The 24,441-nt window shown below is 39.4% G+C and overlaps 1 protein-coding gene and 1 long non-coding RNA gene across 7 annotated transcripts in view; one reads left to right on the forward strand and one right to left on the reverse strand.

Annotated features, from left to right (window-relative positions):
- Positions 1–24,441, forward strand: part of ctnna2 (catenin (cadherin-associated protein), alpha 2) — an 814,561-nt gene that overhangs the window by 50,306 nt on the left and 739,814 nt on the right. For 3 of the 4 annotated variants that reach the window (XM_005160072.6, XM_073948057.1, XM_073948056.1), the window contains exon 2: positions 5,651–5,759. In XM_005160072.6, coding sequence (XP_005160129.1) covers positions 5,658–5,759 — 102 coding nt within the window. In that variant the 5' untranslated portion in view covers positions 5,651–5,657. Of the gene's footprint in view, positions 1–5,650; positions 5,760–24,441 lie in introns of those variants that run through there. The other variant, NM_001159372.1, reaches the window with a different exon arrangement.
- LOC101882853 (uncharacterized) lies at positions 7,254–15,665 on the reverse strand. Of its 3 annotated transcripts, XR_012407439.1 has the most exons (6): positions 15,585–15,665; positions 14,339–14,439; positions 13,839–13,974; positions 12,328–12,504; positions 10,576–10,668; positions 7,254–8,063 (listed from the first exon to the last, which is right to left on the reverse strand). It is a non-coding gene; the product is annotated as an uncharacterized lncRNA (long non-coding RNA). The 3 variants fall into 3 exon arrangements; XR_011015630.2 differs by lacking the exon at positions 13,839–13,974; XR_012407441.1 differs by lacking the exon at positions 13,839–13,974 and having other exon boundaries at positions 10,576–10,872; positions 10,936–12,504.

Consider the following 24,441-nt stretch of genomic DNA (forward strand, 5'->3'; position numbering starts at 1 on the left):
GTCTCCATTCTTCCACGCCACCGCCAATTTCTGCGGTTTGCGTTCGAGGGTCGAGCGTGGCAGTACAAGGTCCTCCCCTTCGGGCTCTCTCTGTCTCCGCGGGTCTTCACCAAACTCGCGGAGGGTGCCCTAGCGCCCCTTCGGCTCGCGGGCATTCGCATACTCAGTTATCTCGACGACTGGCTGATTTTAGCCCACTCGCGGGAGCAATTGATTATGCACAGGGACGAGGTGCTTCGGCATCTCCGCCTACTGGGGCTTCAGGTCAACCGAGAAAAGAGCAAACTCGCCCCCGTGCAGAGGATTTCTTTTCTCGGGATGGAGCTGGACTCGATCACCATGGTAGCGCACCTCTCCAAGGAACGCGCTCGCCTGTTGCTGAACTGTCTGAGGGAGCTCGACAGCAAACTAGTGGTCCCACTGAAATTCTTTCAGAGGCTCCTGGGGCATATGGCATCCGCAGCCGCCGTCACGCCGCTCGGGTTGCTCCATATGAGACCACTTCAGCACTGGCTTCACGATCGGGTCCCCAGACGCGCATGGCACGCGGGCACACACCGGGTCTCGGTTACTGCGCTGTGTCGCCGCGCCCTCAGCCCTTGGAACGACCCCTCGTTCCTACAGGCCGGTGTGCCTCTAGGACAGGCGTCCAGCCATGTTGTTGTTTCAACAGACGCTTCCAACACGGGTTGGGGGGCCGTGTGTCGCGGGCATGCGGCTGCGGGCCTCTGGAAGGGTGCCCAGCTGCATTGGCATATCAATCGCCTAGAGCTGTTGGCAGTGTTCCTCGCTCTCCACCGCTTTTTACCGGTGCTGGAGCGGCAACACGTGCTGGTCAGGACGGACAGTACGGCGGCGGCGGCGTATATCAACCGCATGGGGGGTATGCGCTCTCGCCGCATGTCTCAGCTCGCCCGCCGTCTGCTCCTCTGGAGTCACCCGCGGCTGAAATCGCTGCGCGCCATTCACGTCCCAGGCACGCTCAATCGTGCAGCCGCTGCGCTCTCACGACAGCTGTTACGCCCTGGAGAATGGAGACTCCACCCCGAGTCTGTTCAGCTGATATGGGCGCGATTCGGGGAGGCCCAGATCGATCTGTTTGCTTCCCCCGAGAACGCTCACTGCCAGTTGTTTTTTTCCCTGACCGAGGGCTCTCTCGGCACGGATGCACTGGCCCACAGCTGGCCTCGGGGCATGCGCAAGTATGCGTTTCCCCCAGTGAGCCTGCTCGCGCAGTTTCTGTGCAAGGTCAGGGAGGACGAGGAACAGGTTCTGCTAGTTGCGCCCCTTTGGCCCAACCGAACCTGGATATCAGAGCTCTCACTCCTCGCGACGGCCCTCCCCTGGCGGATCCCTTTGAGAGAGGACCTACTCTCTCAGGGACAGGGCACCATCTGGCACCCTCGCCCCGATCTTTGGAACCTCCACGTGTGGTCCCTAGACGCGAGGAAGACTTAGGTAACCTACCGACTGCGGTGGTTAATACCATCACTCAGGCTAGAGCCCCCTCCACGAGGCGGGCCTACGCCCTGAAGTGGAGTCTATTCACTGAATGGTGCGTCTCTCGCAGAGAAGACCCCCGAAATTGCCAGATTAGTGTTGTGCTCTCTTTCCTTCAAGAGAAGTTGGACAGCAGGCTGTCGCCCTCCACTCTCAAGGTTTACGTGGCCGCCATCTCCGCTTATCATAGCGCGGTAGCTGGCGGCACCGTGGGAAAGCATAACCTGGTCATCCAGTTCCTTAGGGGTGCTAGGCGAATTAATCCATCTCGCCCCCCTCTCATGCCCTCTTGGGATCTCGCCCTCGTTCTCACGAGTCTGCGATCCGATCCCTTTGAGCCACTCGAATCAGTATCTCTAAGATTTCTGTCCCTGAAGACAGCTCTGCTGGTTGCGTTGGCCTCCATCAAGAGGGTCGGGGACCTGGAGGCATTTTCGGTCAGTGACTCGTGCCTGGAATTCGGGCCGGATTACTCTCACGTTATCCTGAGACCCCGCCCCGGTTATGTGCCCAAGGTTCCTACCACCCCCTTTAGAGATCAGGTAGTGAACCTGCAAGCGCTGCCCCCGGAGGAGGCAGACCCAGCCCTTTCTTTACTTTGTCCAGTTCGCGCTCTGCGCATTTATGTGGACCGTACTCAGAATTTTAGATCATCTGAGCAGCTCTTTGTCTGTTATGGCGGTCGGCAGCAGGGAAGTGCCGTATCGAAACAAAGATTATCCCACTGGATTGTGGATGCCATTTCACTCGCTTATTCGAGTCGAGGTCAGCCGTGTCCCCCGGGAGTACGTGCACACTCCACTCGGAGCGTTGCATCCTCTTGGGCGCGTGCAAGCGGCGCCTCTCTAACAGACATCTGTAGAGCTGCGGGCTGGGCGACACCCAACACATTTGCAAGGTTTTACAATCTGCGAGTGGAGCCGGTTTCCTCAAGGGTATTAGGTAACCCTTTGGTGATTGAGGAGACAACTCGGTAGGGTGTTGAAACACGCTTGCTGCGCCATTCTCCCTAACACGGAGGTACGTGCGCCTTTTTTATCTGTCAGTAAAGTTCCCCGTCAGGTGAGCCCTGCAGATTCCTCCGTGGCCCCCAGCACTGACTCAGCGGAGGAGTCACTTGCTGGCCCACTACGTTGTAGGTCTGCCCGCTGGTCAGCCCGCGTTTTGGGTATAGGTGCCTGCTATGCGTGATCCCCACTAGGCGATCCCATATGCTTATTCCGCCACGGTTAAGTCCCCCCCCTGGGCGGACCCGTGTCTTCCCTCTCCGCTAACCACTCTTTGCTATGCGTACTCCCCCTTTTTAGGGCTAGTCCATAGGTAAATTCTGCCATCTATCCCCCCCTTGGGTAACGGATGGCCTCCGCAGCGTCCTCCCTATCGGGATTGCACGCTTCCCAACGTACTGTCGTATTTCCTAGAATTATCTAGATGCTCACGACTTCCCAAAAAATATATCTAAATCCGTAAAACTTCTGTTGAAGTAGGATAAATTAGGGCCAGGGACACGTTGGAGGACCGCGCCCCCCATGATGTGGGTGCGTCACGCTTGCTTGACTATCTCCTCATCGGGGGTGTTGGTAAGGTGCAGTCATTATGGCGCTTTCCATATTCTCCCATTCATGGCACTGAAGTTCCCCAACCGAAGGGGAACGTTCGAGGTTACAGAAGTAACCCTTCGTTCCCCGAGGAGGGGAACGGAAGTGCCATATTCCGTCGCCATAATGACTGTCCCTTAGCTGTTTGAAAGTCTCTTCAGCTTAAAAGGATGGCGTCTGCTGGCTTCAGGTGTGCTTATATGCTGAGATGATTGCAGATGTCGCACACCTGCGCAAGCTTACGCTGCCAATTAATTTCATTCATTGGCCCGTTCAATACTCTCCAGATAAGCGGCTTCTGATCCGAATCCTCCCATTCATTCATGGCACTTCCGTTCCCCTCCTCGGGGAACGAAGGGTTACTTCTGTAACCTCGAACGTTTCCCATGTGGTCTCTCATCCAGGTAATGAACAGGCTTAGCCCTGCTTAGCTTCAGCGAGTAATTAGCACACGTCTTTGGACTGTGAGGGAAACCGGAGCACCCAGAGAAAACCTATGCGAACATGGGGAAAACATGCAAACTCCACACAGAAACGCCAATTGACCCAGATAAGGGCCGAGGCACTGTGCAGCCGGTTTCCCCCCACAAGTCCAAAGACATGCGGTACAGGTGAATTGGGTAAGCTAAAATTGTCCTTAGTGTATGTGTGTGAATGAGAGTCTATGTGTGTTCCCCAGAAATGGGTTGCAGCTGGAAGGGCATCCGCTGCATAAAACATGTGCTGGATAAGTTGCCGGTTCATTTCGCTGTGGCAATCCCGGATTAAGACCCCGGGACTAAGCCGAAAAGAAAATAAATGAATGAATATATAATGTGTATTATTTATTTAAATATGAGCTCATTTGCATAAATTTCTAGGGAAACCATTGAACATTGGATAAAGTCAGGCTCAAAATTCTTCAAATAAAATTTGTTTTTACAGAGAAAATGTTGTGTCTCCCTTTATTACCTTATAATTCTGAGGAACAGTCAGAAAAACAATCATTTTTATATTTTGTGTCGTTCGCTAGTTATAAATCTTTATAGTACTTATTAATACTACAATTCCGAATAAAAACAGTATTATATGTAGCACATTTTCAGTTGTCTTGCAAGCAAAGCTTGTTATAATGTGCTATAGTTAATGCATGCGAGCATCGCTGGTCTCACTCTTACTCGCTTTGTCCTAAAGCGTCTACTGTATGCTTAATGATTGGCTGACGGGCTGCAGGACCTACAGTTATTTCTAAGCCATACTTACATGCTATTTCAGACCGAATATTCAAAGTAGCATGGTAAACAATATAGTGATATAGTCACAACAATATATGGTCACATGTTGATATTTCAGCTCAGTAAAGCAGGTTAGGTGGAATAGCGCTATTATAGCCTCGGCTCAGTTGGCGTTTCTGTGTGGAGTTTGCATGTTCTCCCTGCATTCGCGTGGGTTTCCTCCGGGTGCTCTGGTTTCCCCCACAGTCCAAAAACATGTGGTACAGGTGAATAGGGTAGGCTAAATTGTCCGTAGTGTATGAGTGTGTGTGTGAATTTGTGTGTGGATGTTTCCCAGAGATGGGTTGCGGCTGGAAGGGCATCTGCTGCGTAAAAACTTGCTGGATAAGTTGGCGGTTCATTCTGCTGTGGCGACCCCGGATTAATAAAGGGACTAAGCCGTCAAGAAAATGAATGAATGAATTATCGATGCTGTAAAACGTCCCTTATGAAATTGAAATTAGTTACTTCAATCTTTGGCCGGAAGATTTCATTGACTGAATTCGTAAAACTACAAAATCTACATAAGCTTTGCTTGACTAAAATAGTTTTTAAAACAAAACATTACCTGTCTAAAAGAAATACTTCGTCCAGTGTGCAAAAGTAACTCCAGTATTGATTCAGGATTTTAAAAAGTTTTGATTCAGCATTTGTTTTTGCTGCTGTCACTCTCTCATGTGCACGTGAACCACTTCGACAAACCACTTCGTAACCTGCAAGTACATTTTGGCTTTAATAAATACTGTTTTGTAAATAGCACTTCCACTAAAACTGTGTCGCTTAAGTAAACTCACATATCATATTAATTAAAAAGTTTGTGAAGTTTGAGAGCTTTGTGACTCTTTTAGTTACATAATTAAAATAGGAGAAATTCACAACACTTCTTGGGCAACGTGTTATGATCCCTCTAGTTTGTTTTTCCTCATTAAAAGTGAGCTGATACAGTCTGACTTGCACAACAATGTCTGGATCCCACATTAAGACTCATTTTGAAATCATTAGCCTTTAATGCGGTGCGTCATTTCAATATTTTATCATCCCGGTTTTAGCATTTTGGCGTGATGGATGCGCAACATTTAAAGAGTTTTCAACGAAGAGGTTTTTCTGTTTTAATAATAGATGCGCGGCAGGCTCACTGGCCTTTGATTTTGTTAAGAGAGCCATGAAGCATACAATACATAATCAAGTCTGTGATGTCTGCACCTTGTCCTTTTATCATCCTATTAAAGTGTCGTTCTCTGTTTTTAACATCTATTACATCCTGTCAACTATTCACTCTGCCTTTCCTTTTCTTTGCAGAGTAAACATGACGAGCGCTACGTCCCCAATCTTGCTAAAATGGGACCCCAAGAGTCTGGAGATTCGCACACTGACGGTGGAGAGGTTGTTGGAGCCGCTGGTCACACAGGTAAAGTCTTGCTGGATTTACGCTTCTTATTTGTGGGTCTGCTTGCTTGAGGCTACAGGTGAACAGGGTAAAAGAAATATAGTTGTACTAATAGTTATCAGGATGCTTTCCCAGTTGACAAATAAATTTGATAAATTGATGTTATTTTGCATTAAAAGTCTAACATGTTATATACATATTAATTTAAAGCATTACCTAATATAAAAGGAACTAATTTGCATATGTTTCTACCACAAATTTTTTACTTTTGAACACTGGATGAAGTCGAGAATAAAATGATACATTTAGAATAAATTAGGTTGTGATATCAGGTGACCAAAATTCAATGTCTAGCCAGCATCTAAGGACAATGTTATTTTGAAGTCCAATAATGATATCAAATGACGTTGATATTTGGTTGTTTTTAGGTTGCGTTGGAAAATGACCAAAATCCAACGCTAAGCCAACATCTTTAACCAACGTCATATTAACGTTAAATACTGGCATTTATTTGTCACGTTTGACTACCAAAATCCAATGCCTGATAGACGTCATATTAGTAATGTCTACACAAAGTCAAGCTGTAACATCATTAGATGGTAATATTTGGTTGATTTTAGGTTGGACATTGATGTCGGCTTTATGTTCGGTTCTGACATTACGTTGGGGTACACCATCAATCTGACCTCTTGTTGACGTCCTGTGCCTGCTCCGATGAATGAACAAATCCCACTTCAAAATAATTATTGCAAAAGAAACACTTGGAAACAAGTGGATTTTGGGTTTTATTTTATAATTATTATAATATTTGCATTATACTGAAAATGAAACACTTTGTGAAAAGCTAAAAGGCCCCCAAAAATTGACTTACCCCCCCAAAATTGCACATTTTCCAGCAGTTTCTCGACTCAGAATACAAACTCCTTTAACAATGGGTTTTGTTCATCTTAGTCTTGTGATATATGTTTGTGTTGAATTCATATTAGGTCAACCAAAATGCTGTTTTGAATATGTGCAATTGATATCTGTTGATTGTCAAGTTGTTAATCTCAAAAATGCAATCAGTTCACTTAGTTATCTACGTAATATACCTGTTTGTCACTCGGTAACACACAGTACACTGAAAAAAATGATTCATTGGATTTACTTAATTTTTTTAAAGCAAGCTGTTGCAAATAATTGAATTGGGTTAAGTTTAAGCAAACAATTTTAGTTGGATTTACTCAATTTATATGTGTTGGATTTAAACAATCAAATTAGGTTGGATTTACTCAATTTATATGTGTTGGATTTAAACAATCAAATTAGGTTGGATTTACTCAATTTATGTGTTGGATTTAAACAATCAAAATAAGTTGGATTTAATCAATTTTATTTAGTTACATTTATCTAATGAAATTCATTTAGTTCACTATAATTTAATTATGTTATTCCTACTTATATCTATTTATTTTTGATGTCTAAAATGATCATTAAATTGCTTGCAAATACACTTTGAAATGACACTTGACCACATTTGTTTTGAATTCATTTTAATGACTTTTTAAGATGCATTTTTTTTAACAAAACCTAAATCACTGCCTAAAAATGCTTTAGCAGCACACCATAACACAATAAACAGTTTGTACAGCACATTTAATTTAAACCAACACATAAAAGAAACTGTATGAAGTCTTGGAGCAAACGGCAATCCTTATGACACACACACACACACACCCCAATACACAAAATAATCAACTAATTAACTTTAAAAAATGACTCATTAACATATTGAGCAACTACAAGTTGTATGAAATGGAATAAATACAAAGTTTATAGAATGCACATGTTCTCTCTCTCTCTCTCTCACACATACACACACACACACGCACACCATTTAAAACAAGTTCCTACAGCTAATTAATTTTGCACACAAAGAAAACTGAATTCACTTATTAAACAATTCCTACACTAAACTGCAATTTATATATGATATACATTTTGGTTGTTGAGCATTTATTAACACTTCAATGCTTAAAATTACAGTATCACACTGTTTTCCAGTATGAGAACCTTTGAGGAGAGCTTGTCAGAGTTCATTTGCACAAGTACTTTTTGGGCAAACTCGTAATAGTATTTGAGTTCTTTTGGGTAGGCCAAATCAAGCACATAAATTGCCCCCAACATCAGTGCACAGGCTTGTGCAACAGATTTTATCTGTTCAATAATCACTGTTCCATCCACAACGATGCCAATGTCCTCATAATCTCCTCTTTCCTTTTTGATGACACATATGGCCATGGCGGTGTTTGTCAGGTCCTTCAAAAATTCTTCTTTTTGATTGTCCTATATTTAAATAAAAAGAAACCATTATTAGACATTGTTTTTGAAACATATTTTGTAAAAAGTCAGAAGAAATCAAATGTAAATAAAACCAAAACCTTAACGGCCCTCCCCAAACCCACATTGATACCTGTGAAATATTAAAACAATCATTTATGATTGCATATTGGCGTATATATATTTGTGCATGATCTGCAAGTACGACTTCTTCACAATTATTTACAGGGTTTATTCAGGTTTTCTCAGGGTAAATTTAAGATCTTTTAAGACTAACTAAAAATAATTTTGGAAAAAATAATTGAAAGGCAAACAATACAGTAATATGTTGAAAACTAAATATAATGTCAAGGAAGCATTATTACATTATTATTTAAATAATATTACCCAAGGTTTAAGGCTTGAAAACCACAGATTTGGCCACTTGAATGTGAAAATACCTTCTGATCAGACCCACTGTATATCAATATACCCGGTCACAATTGTTCACCTTAACCCTTCTGTATTATTTAAATTTACTACCCTTTCCTTATGTTAGTTGCTGTTTTTTTGCCCCATTGACTTCCATTAAAACATTTTTTGGATGCAAATCCATGACAGCATGTAATCACGCATTGTTGCTGGTTATCTTCCCTTTTTGGTAAATGTATATTTTGTCATTTTTACTGTTGATGATCAGTTGACAGCATAACCATTTAGATAGTCCTGTGCAAAAAAGTTTCTGGCTTTTATATTTTTTGAGTTCTTTGGAGTATAAACAGTAAATGATAGTGTGTGTGTGTGTGTGTGTGTGTGTGTGTGTATGTGTGCATAAATACACTTACTATGTTTACTGTATGTCTGAAAAAATGTAAATAAGCAACTTTCAAAACAATGTGTGCAAAAGTCTCACTTTCATGAGCTCAAACAAAGAAATCTGTCTCCAAATTAATATTCTCAACAGCACACAAGGCTTAAGAATAATTGTGCACAAGTAAAATAAACATCAGCGAATGAAATTCAGTAGAAATGTCACACCTTGATGCAAAATTTAAGACCTCTCAAATTTAAGACTTTTTATGACCTTAAATTGTAAAAATCTAATTTAATACTTAAGACTTTTCAAAGACCCACAGGACCTCTGCAAATAATAAAAAAAAAAGTACAATGATAATAAAACAAATTTAATTGGACAAATTAATAGACATGTATATTTATTTAATTAGTATTTTTACGTGTCATTAATTAAACCAAAATAATTTAAATATATTAAGTATATTTTAAATGTATAAGTAAATATACAAATTTAAAACTTGAATTCATACTTTAAAACGTCATACTTTAAAACGTCATGTTTCATTATTAGATTAAACATTTTTGAAGAATTATTCAGCAATACATTTTTGATTGTTAGTACGGCCACCCATTGACCTAAAAATGTAATACATGTCAAGTTGCTTTTAAACAGTAATTTTAACCTTAACATAAACATAAATTTTCTCTTTTTTGGAAAAAAGTGGTTTACTTGTAATTCTGTGACTATTTGTTTGTAATTTAGAAATAATAATACTGTTTAGAAAGACTAAAACAGGGGTGTCCAAACTCCTTCTTGGAGGGCCAGTGTTCTGTCGATTTTAGCTCATCCTTGCAGGTGTGTTGAGGCAAGATAGTTTCTAGATCACCTAGTAAGAGCTTGATTAGCTAGCATAGGTGTGTCTAATTGGACTTGGAATTGCAATTGGAACTAAACTTAGCAGGACACAGGCCCTCCAGAACCAAGCTTGGACACCCCTGGACTAAACAATGAATATCTCCGGGGTCAAACACAGATCTGAACCCAATGCTGAGAACGTCAAAGGATTAAGAAACATATGCAACTTTTAATCATTTAGTATTTTTAGGCATACTAATATTAGGCACATATTGTGATTTTCAAAAAGTATTACATCGCTTTGTAAATGTTTATTATTACCATTTGTTGAGTCTCCCAATACTATTTGATATAGTCAAGCGATGTGATGTCACACTCAACAAGCTGATAGTTTTCTCACGGTTCAATAACAGTGTGTATTACCATTACAATGCAAGAGTTTGAGGCAAAAGATAATAGGTTGCTCTTACGCGTGTAGTGACCAATGGCATTTTTTTTTTCTTCATGTACAAATATATGGAAATAGAAAGCATTTAAAAAAAGAAAAAAGCCATTGACATATACAGTGAAAACACTATTTTTAAATTCTTTAAAATTATAAATTTTGTTTTTGAGATATTAAAATATTTTGTTCATTGTTCTATTCATACTTTTGCATTGAATTAGTATGCAACTTACTTGCACGAATCTAGCAAGTGTTTGTGCAGCGCAATGTGATTTGAATAGACCATAATGTGTTCAACATTAGGTTCACCTATTAATTCAAATATGGCACTCAAAAAAGTTTCTGTTTGTCTCATTGGCCACTGTAACCCCACCCTCAGCCTCTGAACAAAGCAGTTCTTTCTTATAGCCCAGGTGCAAGCACTAGTACTATGATGCACTCACCATGTATTCTTTCACCAGGCATGCCTCATCCTCACCAAGGTAAGTAAAGAGAGCTTGAAGAATAGACGCTCTTTTGACATGGACATTGGTTGTCTGTAAATAATACAAATTTGATTAGTTAAATACATAAATGACAAATTGGAAAACGTTAAGAAATGTATTAGATTAGATTAAACTTTATTGTCATTACACATGTACAAGTACAATGCAACGAAAATCAGTTTAGGTCTAACCAGCAGTGCAATAGCAGCAAGTGCAGTATACAGGTATAAGTTATAAAGTGCAGATATAGAAAAACTTATTATATAGTGATATTTATATATACATAGTATAGTAAATATATAGATATTTACTATATACACTTATATAGTGATATTTACAGATGGATGTACTATCAACATTATATACAGGTTGTATTAGCTATGAACAGAAATTTAAAATAAATTATTATATGTACAGGTTGCTATTAATAATCAGAAGTGTACAGGTAGATAAACAATTACAAGTGTACAGTATATGTATAGTTCAAATGAATGAATCAGTCTAATGTAGTGCAATGAATGTGTAATTTTTAAATGTGCAAATGTTAAATAGTGCAATGATAATGAGGAGTACAAGTTATGAGGACAGTGGGGGTGTATTAGGAGGGCAAAATAATTAGTGGGGGATAGAGTTGAAAAAGGGACAGCTCTGAGGAAAGTGCTGTTCCTTAAGGCTGATTTATACTTCTGCGTCAAACGCACGCCAATGCTACGGTGCTGACGCATAGCCCTTCGCCGTGGCCGTCGCTGACATGCACCTCTCAAAAAATGTAACTACACATCGCAACGACACGTAGCGCAAGCTCTGTGATTGGTCGGCTTGGTAGTGGCCAAGTGGACAGATGATGTATCTCCTCCCTGTAGGCCGTCTCATCATTATTGCTGATTAGACCAATCACTGTGGTGTCATCTGCAAATTTGATGATGATGTTGGATCTATTCACAGGCCTACAGTTGATAGTAAAAAAGAAGTAGAGGAAGAGGCTCAGTACACAGCCCTGTGGTACACCAGGGTTGAGTGTGAAGATGGTGGAGCAGATGTGGCCTGATCTAACATTCTGAGGTCTTTTAGACAGAAAGTCCATAATCCAGTTGCAGAGAGACGTGTCGATATCCAGGTCTCTAAGTTTATTCATTAACTAATGCCGAGTTCAGACTGCATGATTTTGAAAGTAGTCGTTGCTGCTTTATTTTCACTGCAAGATGGATCGGCGACAGGGACTTGAACACTGCATGACTTTACAATTGGAAGAATCGCCGATAACTTCGTCTAAACTACGTCTCACAACCCAAAAACCATCTGTTTGACCAGGCCGTGGATTAATGCTAATATTGCAAATAATGTTAAATTTCTTACACAGACCAATCGTTTCACTTTACAGGACCTTCATCAGGAGCCATGGCTTTAGATTTGGACTTTATTCTTAAACTGAAAAACCCATCCTCATTCGCTGCCATTATTTGGATCACCATGTACCACAGATTCAGCTAAAAATCATCAGTAGTGTTATATTAACATTAAGTTAAATAAATATTAATTTATTTTCTTCTCAGCTTAATCCCTTTATTAATCTGGTGTCGCCACAGCGAAATGAACCGCCAACTGATCCAGCATGTTTTACACAGCGGATGCCCTTCCAGCTGCAAACCATCACTTGGAAACATCCATACACTTTCATTTACACACACACACTACGACAATTTAACTTACCCAATTCCCCTATAGCGCATGTCTTTGGACTTGTGGGGGAAACCGGAGCACCCGGAGGAAACCCATGCGAACGCGGGGAGATCATGTAGACTCCACACAGAAATGCCAACTGATCCAGTCGAGAATCAAACTAGCGACCTTCTTGCTGTGAGGTGAGAGCGCTTCCCACTGCGCCACCTGTTAAATAAATATATTTTTAAAAATAAAAATTAATAACTGAAACCAGCTCAAATGTTATCGATTATTTGTCATATGCCATGTCCCGAATAAAACACGTTACCGTAATGCACAACTGTTAGTCATTTGAGACTCCTTTATTACAGCACTCCCACAAGTTTCTCTCTTGCTTTCACAAATAAAATTAAACATATTTAATGTATATCCATTATTAATAGCCTATCTAAGTTTTGCCCAGCTAGCGAAACCTGCAGGTAAAGGTAGCCTATAAGCATATTTTTTTCAGTGCATGCATTGACTGCATCGTCAAATACATAGAATATAAGTATGTTTGTGGCATGACAAGCATGGACATGAGCATTATTCAGAACATAGCCTATATATTTATTTTTAAAATGTTATATTTAGAAATTAAAACTATATTAAATTTCAACTTGCAGTAATAATCTAAACATTAAACTTTGCCTCGATGTTGTGCACTTAATATCCTTTAACACACCTAAATCTGATGATTGTCCCTTACATGTATATTACATTTATAATGATACTCAAATTTATTTAATCAACTGACTGTTTACTTGTGAATAGTTTGTTTAGTTACACTATATTAAAAGTGATTTCTTTTTTCGACTACCTTGTAATTTAACATGTTCAGCCAAGATAAAGACATGTAAAGGCTGATTTATACTTCTGCGTCAAATGCACGTGTATGGTCCGACGCAGCCTGCGCGCAGTTGAATAGCCCTTGCCGTGGCGCATCTCTCCAAAAATGTAACTACACATCGCAACAACACGTAGCGCACGTTCTATTAGTGGGCTTGGTAGCGCTTGCGTGTGTGGGCGGGGTTGAGAGCCACGCCAACCCATTGGAGCGAGTGTTTACAAGTGTAGAGTCCCATGAAATAGCTCCAGGTGGAAACTGTTGCTTTGTGTTTACCTTATGATTAAAGTTGTTGCATGACCGCCAGCTACCGCCTCAGAATGAGCGAGTTTTATCCGCTTGTTCATTAAGGTAGTGTTCAGAAAAAACAAAACCCAAGCGAAGAAACTCCATACAGAGGGAACATATAAACCTACTGCTTTTGTAAGTGTTATTGTAGAACAACACAAACAGCGCGCACAAGTATAAGTGCTCAGCTGCACGCAGGGCATGCGCAGTAGGTCACGCCAATCACTCAACGAAGAAGTACAAACCAGGCTTAAGGCCGAATTTCTATTGTGCAATTTTGAGCCAAATTCTGATGCGACTCTTCTTTGAATCAAATTAAATTTCAACTTTGATATTTGCTGTGCTGTGTTGATGCAATGTACAGGAGGAAAAAAAGGTGAATAACCTCTCTTGGTCGGCAGATAGTCGAATCATTTTATGGCAGGTCAGACATTTTTTTCGGCTCTCTTGAGAGAATCACGGAGTTGAATCAAAGTTGAACTCTGTGTTTGTGCTCTTACTGCACCCTAGTACTGTGAAAACTAGGGAAGCAACAATAACATTTACTTATTCTTTACTTGTCACAAACCTGTTTGAGTTTCTTTGTTCTGATAAACACAACATAAGATAATTTGAAAAATGATGAAAACCGGTAACCATTGACTTCCATAATATGTTTTTCCTACTATGAATGTCAATGATTACTGGTTTCTAACACTCTTTAAAATATTTTGTCTTGTGTTCAACAGATAAAAGAAACTCAAAGGTTTGGAACCATGGAAACATGGTGAGTGAATAGTGAGTAAATTTCCTTTTTTGGGACTATTTAGATTTTTCAGAGCAACATATTCAGTTAAGAAACTGTTTACTGTAATGTGTAGTGATAAATGTTTTGCAGTTACTTACCATAAAAATGTTGATGGAAAATTCCAACTGCAGTACTGGACAGAAAATGTGTTTAAACCCCTGACCAAGGAACTCAGCAAAGGAAACTTGTTGTACAGTACCTCAAATGAAAGGAAGCACATGATTATCATTTAGGTTCAAAATTCAGCACAAGTTACAATATGACCAACTTCTTAATCAACATATTGTTTACCGATTAATTATATTAGGCAACATACATTTAGATAAATTACTTATTGAACAAATTGCTGAACGTGATTAATATGATTAAGATAATCGTCACTGCCTGATTGATACGATATAAAGTGGGTCTCAGACCAGTCAAAGCACTGCATTAAATTCCATTCTTCAACGCCATGTCTTAAAAATGTCAATTTATTTTAACCACAATATTTTATATGAAGTTTTAGCACTCGTCTGCATGTGTTTTACGTTTGAACAACTAAATGATTGCTTCAGCTTATTTAAAGGATATTATTTTAATTAAATTACATTATCGTTGATGTAAAAGGCACTTTATGAATATGGAAAGTCACATTAAGTTAACCCCTGCGCTGGACGTTTATCGGTGGCTGATAAACACTTGCTGTGAATATAAGTTAGCCTATTAAGTGCATTATAACCCCAAAGACATAATTACAGCATCTCACGTAAAAAAATAAAGAACTATAAATGGACGCCCTTTACGTTAAAAGTTAATGTTACGCCAGTATGGGCACACATTCGACAACCTCCTAAGACAGTCAGTAGTGCCCTAACGCTAGACCAAATCGTTCTATAACAAAATCAGTATGTTACTGTCCGTTCACAACTATCTAAACGCATGCTTAATGTTAACCACAGTAAAAGCCACGGTAAATTCACAAAGGACTGAGCTAACGTTAGCAACGAAGCTTTTTTCGTTTGGAATGGCGGATCACGGACACTGTCGTCACATCAAAGAAAATGCTTATTCTCTTGAAAATAGCCATTTACTTCATTAAAAAACATTATATATCAAGTCTACATAACTACATTCTTGCTAAAAAGAATATTTAATATATTCTGCGACATAAAAACGAGATTTGTCAAACCGTGTGTAACGTTAACTGTTAGCTTAACTTGCGAGCGCGCTCGAAGGCTGGTCGCTGTCAAATTTAAAAACGACCAAAATAGACAGTCCGAACGAGAGACCATTTTATGCGTTTATGTTACCCACAAAGTTTTCTTTAATAAACAGTCTGGTACAATATAAAATGTGACTTACTGTGCAAATGGATGTACAGAAATCCGGCTCTGGCGTCTTGCTTCCATCTGACTGGATTCTGTAAACCTTCCTTTGGGCTTTGGCGCCGAGGCAACGGAACATAACGCGCATGCGCACAAAGCTAACATAATTTTTTCTAATAGACTTTAATTAATTAATTTAGATTGGTTCAAAACACATCTAATTCACTTAAACCCGATTAATAATAATTTAATAAAATCAACAACTAAATTAAATTGTTTAAAATAAACTAAATTGAATTATGTTTAATTTAATAGAGGCCTAAATCATTTTTTTCAGTGTATGGTCCAGTGCTTCCCACACATAGAGTTTACTTAACTGGGTATATTAACGGCCACCCAAGTATATTTAGTGACCCTTTAGTGACACTATTATTACCATCCTTTTACACTATTTTGTATCCACCTAATATAACCAAACATCCGAGATCGATTAAGTAGTGGAAAATCTTTTCTCTTTTAGCCGTTTCAAGCTGCTGGTTCTGTGCGTGAGAATTCTTAACACTCTTACAGACTGAGACCCGCACCTTTTTGCTTCCGGTCAGCATTTCTAAATCTACTAAAATGTTCGGGATTTGCTTTTGCTTTCGTTTTCGATGATTTTATGCATGTAGTCATGAGAGAGACATTAAATAATTATTTTTGAAATTTAAACGACTCAGAAAACATTTACTAATACTTAGAGAGGACGAAATTACATCTAAATTTTATTCATTTTTTTCTGTCATTTATTTCTCATTTGCTGCATATTTTGATAATTTAATGATGTCAATATATTACATATTTTATACATTTAAAATGCTTTGGCAATATTGTAAAAATTGTGTTAAAAAATGAAAATATGTTTTCTTTGTCACATGTTGTTAACTAATAATGTACTACTACCACAGCAAGTGTATTTCAAACCTGTGGGAAGCACTGTTGTCTATTATCAAAATTGTGTATTGAGCTTCACTAATGAAATATGTAGCAGCCAAAGTCTATACTTTATCGATAATTGCCATGAGGACGTTAATGAGTGTTTGTTTCACCTGGTAAAGTTTTTTGATGTCTAGCATTGGGTTTTTGAAGTTGCTTTTGTACTGGCCGATTACTGGACAGTGTAAGTGAAACAGGCCCTATCAGAGTTGTCTTTTGGCAATTTTGTGATTGTATGTGTACATTGTTTTGTCTTGAATTCCAGAGATTAAAGTTGTTATTTAGGCTTTAATTGCTGAGATTTTTGAGATTATAGTGTATATTGTACACCATGTATTCGGATTCACCATCCCCCTGAAGTACGTCAAAATAAGAAGTATTAGGGGTCAGCCCTTTATAGTGAGAAATAGTTTGCTCTGATCTTTATCTTAAATGATAATAATAATGATTATAATAAAAGATTATATTAATATACAGTTGACCACCACTATAAGGGTTCATACCACTGTCAATGCATAGTTGCGCCAAATAATCTATGCAAAAAAAAAAAAAAAAAAAACATTTAACAGTCTGAAACCGGCAGATCTACTTTTGCTTTTGTAACATTGTTGTTTGTTTCTACGTACAGCCTAAAGGTAAAGTCAAATTGAAGTCCCTACTTCTTTCTTTCTTTCTTTTCCACATATTAATAATAATAGTAAATTAATCAAAACACACCAGGGACTATGGGAATTATGCAGTGACTAAAATAAGAATTCTATTTGCAAATCACTTGTATTCAAAGTCCACTTTTGGTCTATATTTTACTCAAAAAAATTGTCAAATGTGTCTAAAATTTTATTGGTTGTACAGTCTCACAAAGATAGTTTTTTAATAGATTATTTTTAATACTGAGATTCAGCAAGGGTGAATGTCAAGATCATTACAGTCTAATCAAGGATGTATTACAGATCAAGGCTGACTGAAATGTCATATTGCATATCTACTTTAATTAAAGGTTGTGCTTTTACAGGATTCTGATTCAAATAAACGGTGAGCATCAAAGTGTCTCAATAATAATGATAATAATAATAATAATAATAATAATAAAAATAAATCTTGTCAATCCCAAACATTTGAACTTTTCAAATCAAGCAGAGCTCAGTATTCTCTAGAGGAAACTTACATTTTCCATCAAACAGTATGTTCTGTGTTCTGCGGAATTATGTGTCTTTAAACCACTGTTTCATGGCCTTTATGTCTTTCTCCGGGAATTAGTAGTCTGAATCAAGTGTTGGATCGTATCAAACAAAAGCACATCTGCCCATAAAACCCGCCATTAAAAAGAGACCAGGAGCAGTTTTCACTTCACAACATTAATTTAGGGCTGAGTGCGGATGTCGGCCATGACCTCTCTATACGTTACATTAGTCTCTATCAGAGGCGCTTCCCTCCTGCTGCTTCCACGAGAGAAAATGGGAAATGTGACTTTTAGGGTCATGGACATGTTGTAAAGTTTTGCGATTAAGAGCTATATGCTGTAATAACATTGTGACTGTAAACACAGTTGCCAGTTTGTAGTTTGTATTGACAAATGCCATAATTATTATTAAAAAAATTATTAAGAAAAGTCATTGAATTTTGACATGGCATTTTTCAGGCCTGGAAAAGTTTTGGAAAAAAGGAAAAACCCACAAAGTTTTGGAAAATTCATAGAAAACAGATATCTGTATACTTAAATATAGGTTATTTCTGTATTCCCACATTATTAGTGCGGTGTAAGCATTATTTGAATCAATTTTACATAGATATAAATCTAAATAGATTGTTGTGTGTACAATATGCTGTAATAAATTTAAACATACATTGTTTTTCGTTTTACCATGCATATGTAAACATTGCATGAAACATTAGGTCATGAAAATTTACTTGAAAGTCTTGAAAATCATGGAAAAGTCATTGAATTTTAGTAGTAAAAATGTGTATGAACCCTAATTATAATATATGATTTCCCCGCCATAAACTTGTCTGTTTGTTTTTTTTTTTTTCTATATTCACTAATAGAAGCTTTGATCTGATGAAGATGTACCTGGCGGTCTTACAGAGATGCCATTTACCAAGCATAGTTCCAGTTGTCTGGATCAAAATAGCCTGAAGCTGAATTTTCAAAGCTAGGGAAAATGTTGAGGTGTATGAGGCCAACAGTCGGTGATTTGATTTGATTATTATGTGAACTGGCGGCTTTGATCTTGAGCAGGACAGTTTTCTGGCATTATCCTAAGGGTTTCTGAATGTTTTGAGATATTTTCATAATCAAAAATGTCATTTTCTAAAACTAATTGTGTTATATTAAATGCATAGAGGAACATTTATAATAAAAGATATAGTAATCAACTACATGAACAAACATATGAGATATTTAAACTCTGAAAATGTAATCATTTCAAACTTTACTTGTGTAAAATGTAAAAAAACACGCTAAAACATATTTTTGATTTTTGCCTTACACACTGTAAATAACTATTAAAAAAGAGATTAAACTCATCGCCCTATAATTATTGGGCAAACAAACTATTTTCATAATTATAAAAGTTAACTCAATTGGTTTACGGTTTTTAAAAAAAATAAAATCAACTTATTGTTTTAAAGGCAACGGGTTTACTCACTTTTAAAGTAAAGTAACTAATTGCTTTTTACAGTAGAGCCAAATTGATGTTTAAAATAAAACAGGATTTGATTTTTAAATGAACTTTAATATATTGTTATTATGCTGATAATCTTGTACAATAGTAATATTGTAACTTAAGGAGTCAGAGGTACAATAGAGGCGAGAGTCCAAATTCAGTTATTTACAACTTGGTCAGACAGGCAATGGTCAAAACAGGAGCAAATGGTATTATGGGCATAATCTAAAAGCATAGTCGTGGTCACAGGCAAAGAGGTCGGTTCAGGTGGCAAAGAGCATAAAGAATTAAACAAGGCAACAATCAAAAGGCACGGCAAAGCTTGAAAGAAATAAGGCTTGGTAATATTACAGGTAAACAAGACTCAGCAATGTGTGTGTGAGAGTAAGGTGTATTTATAGCCCTGGTAGTGAGTCTTCACAAGCTTTATCTGTGTTTTCAGTCAAGGTGAGAACTGTAATTAGTGTGTGGGGGGTGCATGGCAGGATTTGTAGTTCAGTGGCAGATTTGTAGTTCCCCAGAAATCTGCAACTGCTAGATTGCTGATGATCGTGACAAATGTTTTTCTGTCAGATTTATTTTCAAGTTTAATAAATGAGAACAATAATGATCCATGCATTAACTGATATCAAATAAAAGTATCATTTTCTTGAATTTTAGCATCTGAGCACAATCACAGATGTGATATAAATTTTATGTGATCAGAAATAGTTTGACAAACAAGAAATTAATATTGAGAAGGTACATTTTTTAGACACAATATTGTCTGTTTCTTTCTGTTTCCCCAATGAAGGTTTTTTTTGCTTATCAGAGAAACACTACTGTTTAAATACTGAATTAGTCTGTTTTTGAAGACCATTTGAGTCAATGATTCAATTATCTATTTTTTTAAAGACAGCCACTTGCTTTGTTTCCTGATGAATCAGTGGTTTTGCATGAATCAATTGAATCAACTATTCCATTACAAAACCAAATCTAAATTTTGGTTGTTAGTAGAAAAAGCTAGAAAGATATTGAGATTTTTTTGGGGGGTCAATATCACACAACCCCTACAGTCTGTCAGACTACAATGACGAATGACTTCCATATTTTAAGTTTTTTTGACAAATGAAAAGTTTTTTCAGCCATTGCTCTTGCAATATGTTGTACAGGAAGGAAGTAATTGCTCAGAACATAAGACGCAGACCATGGAAGAGAGAGTTTGATTTCAGATAAACAAGCGTAGAAAAAAACAAAAAAACATTTGCTCTCTGGGTGAGAGACTGATTGATATGGCCAATTTACAGCTTTTGTGGAGTTTAGCTCTTAGCTTTCATCTCTCGACCCTTGGCATACGCTCACTTTCTCTCCCTCATTGTCTCCATCTCTCTCTCACTCTCCTCAGCACAGTCTGACAACTCCCCAAAGTTGTTCGCCTCAGCTTTCTCATTGTTCAGCCACATAATGGAGGCACACGGCATAAAGAATCATGGGAATGCTAATGGATTCTTAACACATTGTTAATACTTTATTTGGAATCGGGCTGGAAAGCTGCCTGATAAAAAAAAAAAAAAAAAAAAGAAGGAAGCTTTGGTTCTTCTGTTATGATCTCAGGAGGATCGGTGGATATAAACCAACTTGCACTGTTATATGAGCAAATAAGTCTGGGAAAAAACAGATCTTTATTGTTTATCCTTTTGATCTTTTGCTTAAAATAATAACAAAAAACTGAGTTTGGGTTGTTTTTTTGGAGTTTTTTTACTTAAACACCTTCAAACTATATGATGTTGATGAATGTAAACATAACATACTGGATGCTCTTTTTCATGCATTTTTCATAACTCTTCCATTTTCTTATCGACCTATTTTAGTTATGCCACTTCAAATTTTGTGACTTTGCTGCTAATAACAGCTCTGTGACGCCACCTGGGCAGCGCTGAATCGATGGTTTTGGCGTTGAATCAATATTTGCTGTGCTCAAACGACGGGACAACACACATTTGTGGTTCTATTTTAACAATCTAATCACAAAACAACATGGCGCAAAAACATTAAGAGCTTGTCCGAATCCACTTTTGCTATTTTAAGGACAAGGAAATTTGCTTTGCGCTGTGGCGCATGGTCTAACAGGGTTGTGCTTATTCTCTTAATAAGTTATAGGTGTGTTTTGAGCATTACATGCATTAAACCAATCAGAGTCTCATCTCCTGTCGTCTTTAAAATTCAGTTGCGTCGCACCATGGTGCATTTGCTATTTACATGGCGAATTTTGTACGTGGAAAAATGGACCCTTCACTAGTGAGAAAACACTTTAGCAGGCTATCTGCAGCATGAGGATAAAGAACGAGTATCCTCCATTTGACCTCTTTACTTTCTCTTTACTACTTTTACTCTTTACTTTACCCCTTTACTTTCTGGTATAAGGAAACGGTGCTGTATGCACTCCGCTGAAGACATCCATTAGCCTATATATTTAATTTAGTTTATTTAAGTGCAAAGATTTGTTTCAAAACTATTACTTAATCCAGTTCTAATTTCCAGCAAAGAAATAAATGAACAATAATAACAAAGTGTGGTCAAACAACTGAGTTATATCCAAACACACGTCCTATTCTAATGCTCCATATAGTGATGCATATGTCTCCAAAACCCAACTGGGGGACAAATCTAAACTTGTTTTTATTAAAACAAATATAAATATGCATATTATAAATACTACTGCTAAAAATAGTAACATAATAATAAAAATGCTAATTGTCATGAATAAACTGGAGGTAGTACTTTTACTTGGTCAAGGGCACGGCCTATTACAGTTTCTCAAAATAGCAACGCACCAACAATGCAACTTAACACACCTCCTTTCTAGACCAGCACAACCATGAGTTTACAAAGTAGTGCAAATGGAATTGCTATTTAAACAACGTGGTGCAAAACATGAAAATTACTTTTGTGCTGGTGTGAAAATAGCAACAAATTGCACTTAAATACGTCTTGCACCTTAATGCGCCAGATGTATGATATGGTCCTTGATGGTCAAAAATAATATGATTTCATACATAAAGTTATATAAATGCACAAAACAAGCACAAAAATGTCCCTAATACCTAGTAAAAAAACTGCCTAGTTAAACAATAATTGTGTCAAAAGAACATGTTTTTAATTATTCAGTTTGGGTTCAAGTATGGTGTAAATATTTTACCAAAAACATAAGACATAAACTGCTTCACAGCAGAATTAAATGTTGTTGTTTTTTTTTCATTGAGAAAAATCTGCTTCGACACCTCCTAATGCTCTACATGAATAAAGGTAAAATAATACAATTAATGATAATTGTTACGATAACCAGCGATCATTCACTGGAGATCGCTGGTTTCCTCTATCATCATTCACTTCACTTCCGCATTCCCCAGGACTACATTTTCATACATGCACTTCTCCCAATCACGCACGCCTGGTCACTCATCTTCCTGATTACATCACCAGCTGAAACCTGTTACAGAGACTGATTACACACAGTATTTAAGCAGCACACACACTCTTTCACATTGCCGAGTCTTGTTTACTGTATAGTGACATTTCAACGCGTTTCTCTCTGTCTTGTTTCTCCGTGTCTGATCCTAGCTTTGTATCCTAGTATTCCGTTTTAGCCGCCTGCCTTTCGACACTCTGCCTGTTTACTGACTTCGACTCTGGATTTGCCCGCACATACCTGTTCATTCCTGTATTGACCATTGCTTGCCTGACAAAGATTAAACCTGCATATTGGATCCTACCTTCTGTTGTTGGTGTCACTCCCCGGCGTTACAGAAGACTCGGCCACAACATGGATCCAGCGGGTATTGCAATCATGCGTCTGCGTCAGGAAGCACGGTCCATAGAAGAGTATGTGGAGGATTTCATCAATCTGGCACATTTGACAACATTGAGTGAGTTATGTCTCATGATCTTTTTTCATGGAGGACTGTCTGAGCCATTGTACTCGACAATGAGATTGCACGAACCCAATGAGACATTAGAACATTATATTGATTTGGCCTTAAGAATGTCTGGGTCCCCCTTCACTGTAGGAGAGGTGGAGGACACCCCTAAATCTTTTTTGGGGGGGGGCAAAGGACAGCAAGACCCGCCAGCTGCGGGGCTTGCAATCCCCTCTACTGACAATATTATGCTTGCATCTCCAGTACTCCTGTCCCCTGTTCACCTGCCTAGACCTCAGCCAGCTCACAAGATGGCAGTCTCCAGTTCCCCATGTCACAAGATGGCTGCCTCCAGTCTGCCATTTCACAAAATGGCCGCCAACAGTCCAGCTTACAAGATGGCTGCATTCGGTCTTCCAGCTAACAAGATGGCTAACACCAGTTCTCCATGTCACAAAATGGCCGACTCCAGTCCTCCAGCTCACAAAATGGCCGACTCCAGTCCTCCAGCTCTCAAGATGGCCGACTCCAGTCCTCCAGCTCACAAGATGGCCGACTCAAGTCCTCCAGCTCACAAGATGGCCGACTCCAGTCTTCCAGCTCACAAGATGGCCGACTCCAGTCCTCCAGCTCTCAAGATGGCCGACTCAAGTCCTCCAGCTCACAAGATGGCCGACTCCAGTCCTCCAGCTCACAATGTGGTCACAACCAGCCCTCCAACTCACAATGTGGTAAACGCCAATCTGCCACCAGCTCACAAGATGGCTTCTTGTTCCGAGTCCGTTCCTGTCCTTGTTCCTGTTCTAGTTCCTGAAATACCATCACCTGAGCCACCAGAATGGCCCCCACCACCTGAGTTACAAGAGCTGATGCCACCACCAGAGCTGTTACTACCAGAGCTGCCACCGCCACCTCCAGAGCTGCCAGACCCGCCAGAGCTGCCAGACCCGCCAGAGCTGCCAGACCCGCCAGAGCTGCCAGACCCGCCAGAGCTGCCAGACCCGCCAGAGCTGCCAGACCCGCCAGAGCTGCCAGACCCGCCAGAGCTGCCAGACCCGCCAGAGCTGCCAGACCCGCCAGAGCTGCCAGACCCGCCAGAGCTGCCAGACCCTCCAGAGCTGCCAGACCCTCCAGAGCTGCCAGACCCTCCAGAGCTGCCAGACCCTCCAGAGCTGCCAGACCCTCCAGAGCTGCCAGACCCGCCAGAGCTGCCAGACCCGCCAGAGCTGCCAGACCCGCCAGAGCTGCCAGACCCGCCAGAGCTGCCAGACCCGCCAGAGCTGCCAGACCCGCCAGAGCTGCCAGACCCGCCAGAGCTGCCAGACCCTCCAGAGCTGCCAGACCCTCCAGAGCTGCCAGA

The sequence above is a fragment of the Danio rerio genome, chromosome 1 (assembly GCF_049306965.1).
Source record: "Danio rerio strain Tuebingen ecotype United States chromosome 1, GRCz12tu, whole genome shotgun sequence".
NCBI lineage: Eukaryota > Metazoa > Chordata > Actinopteri > Cypriniformes > Danionidae > Danio > Danio rerio.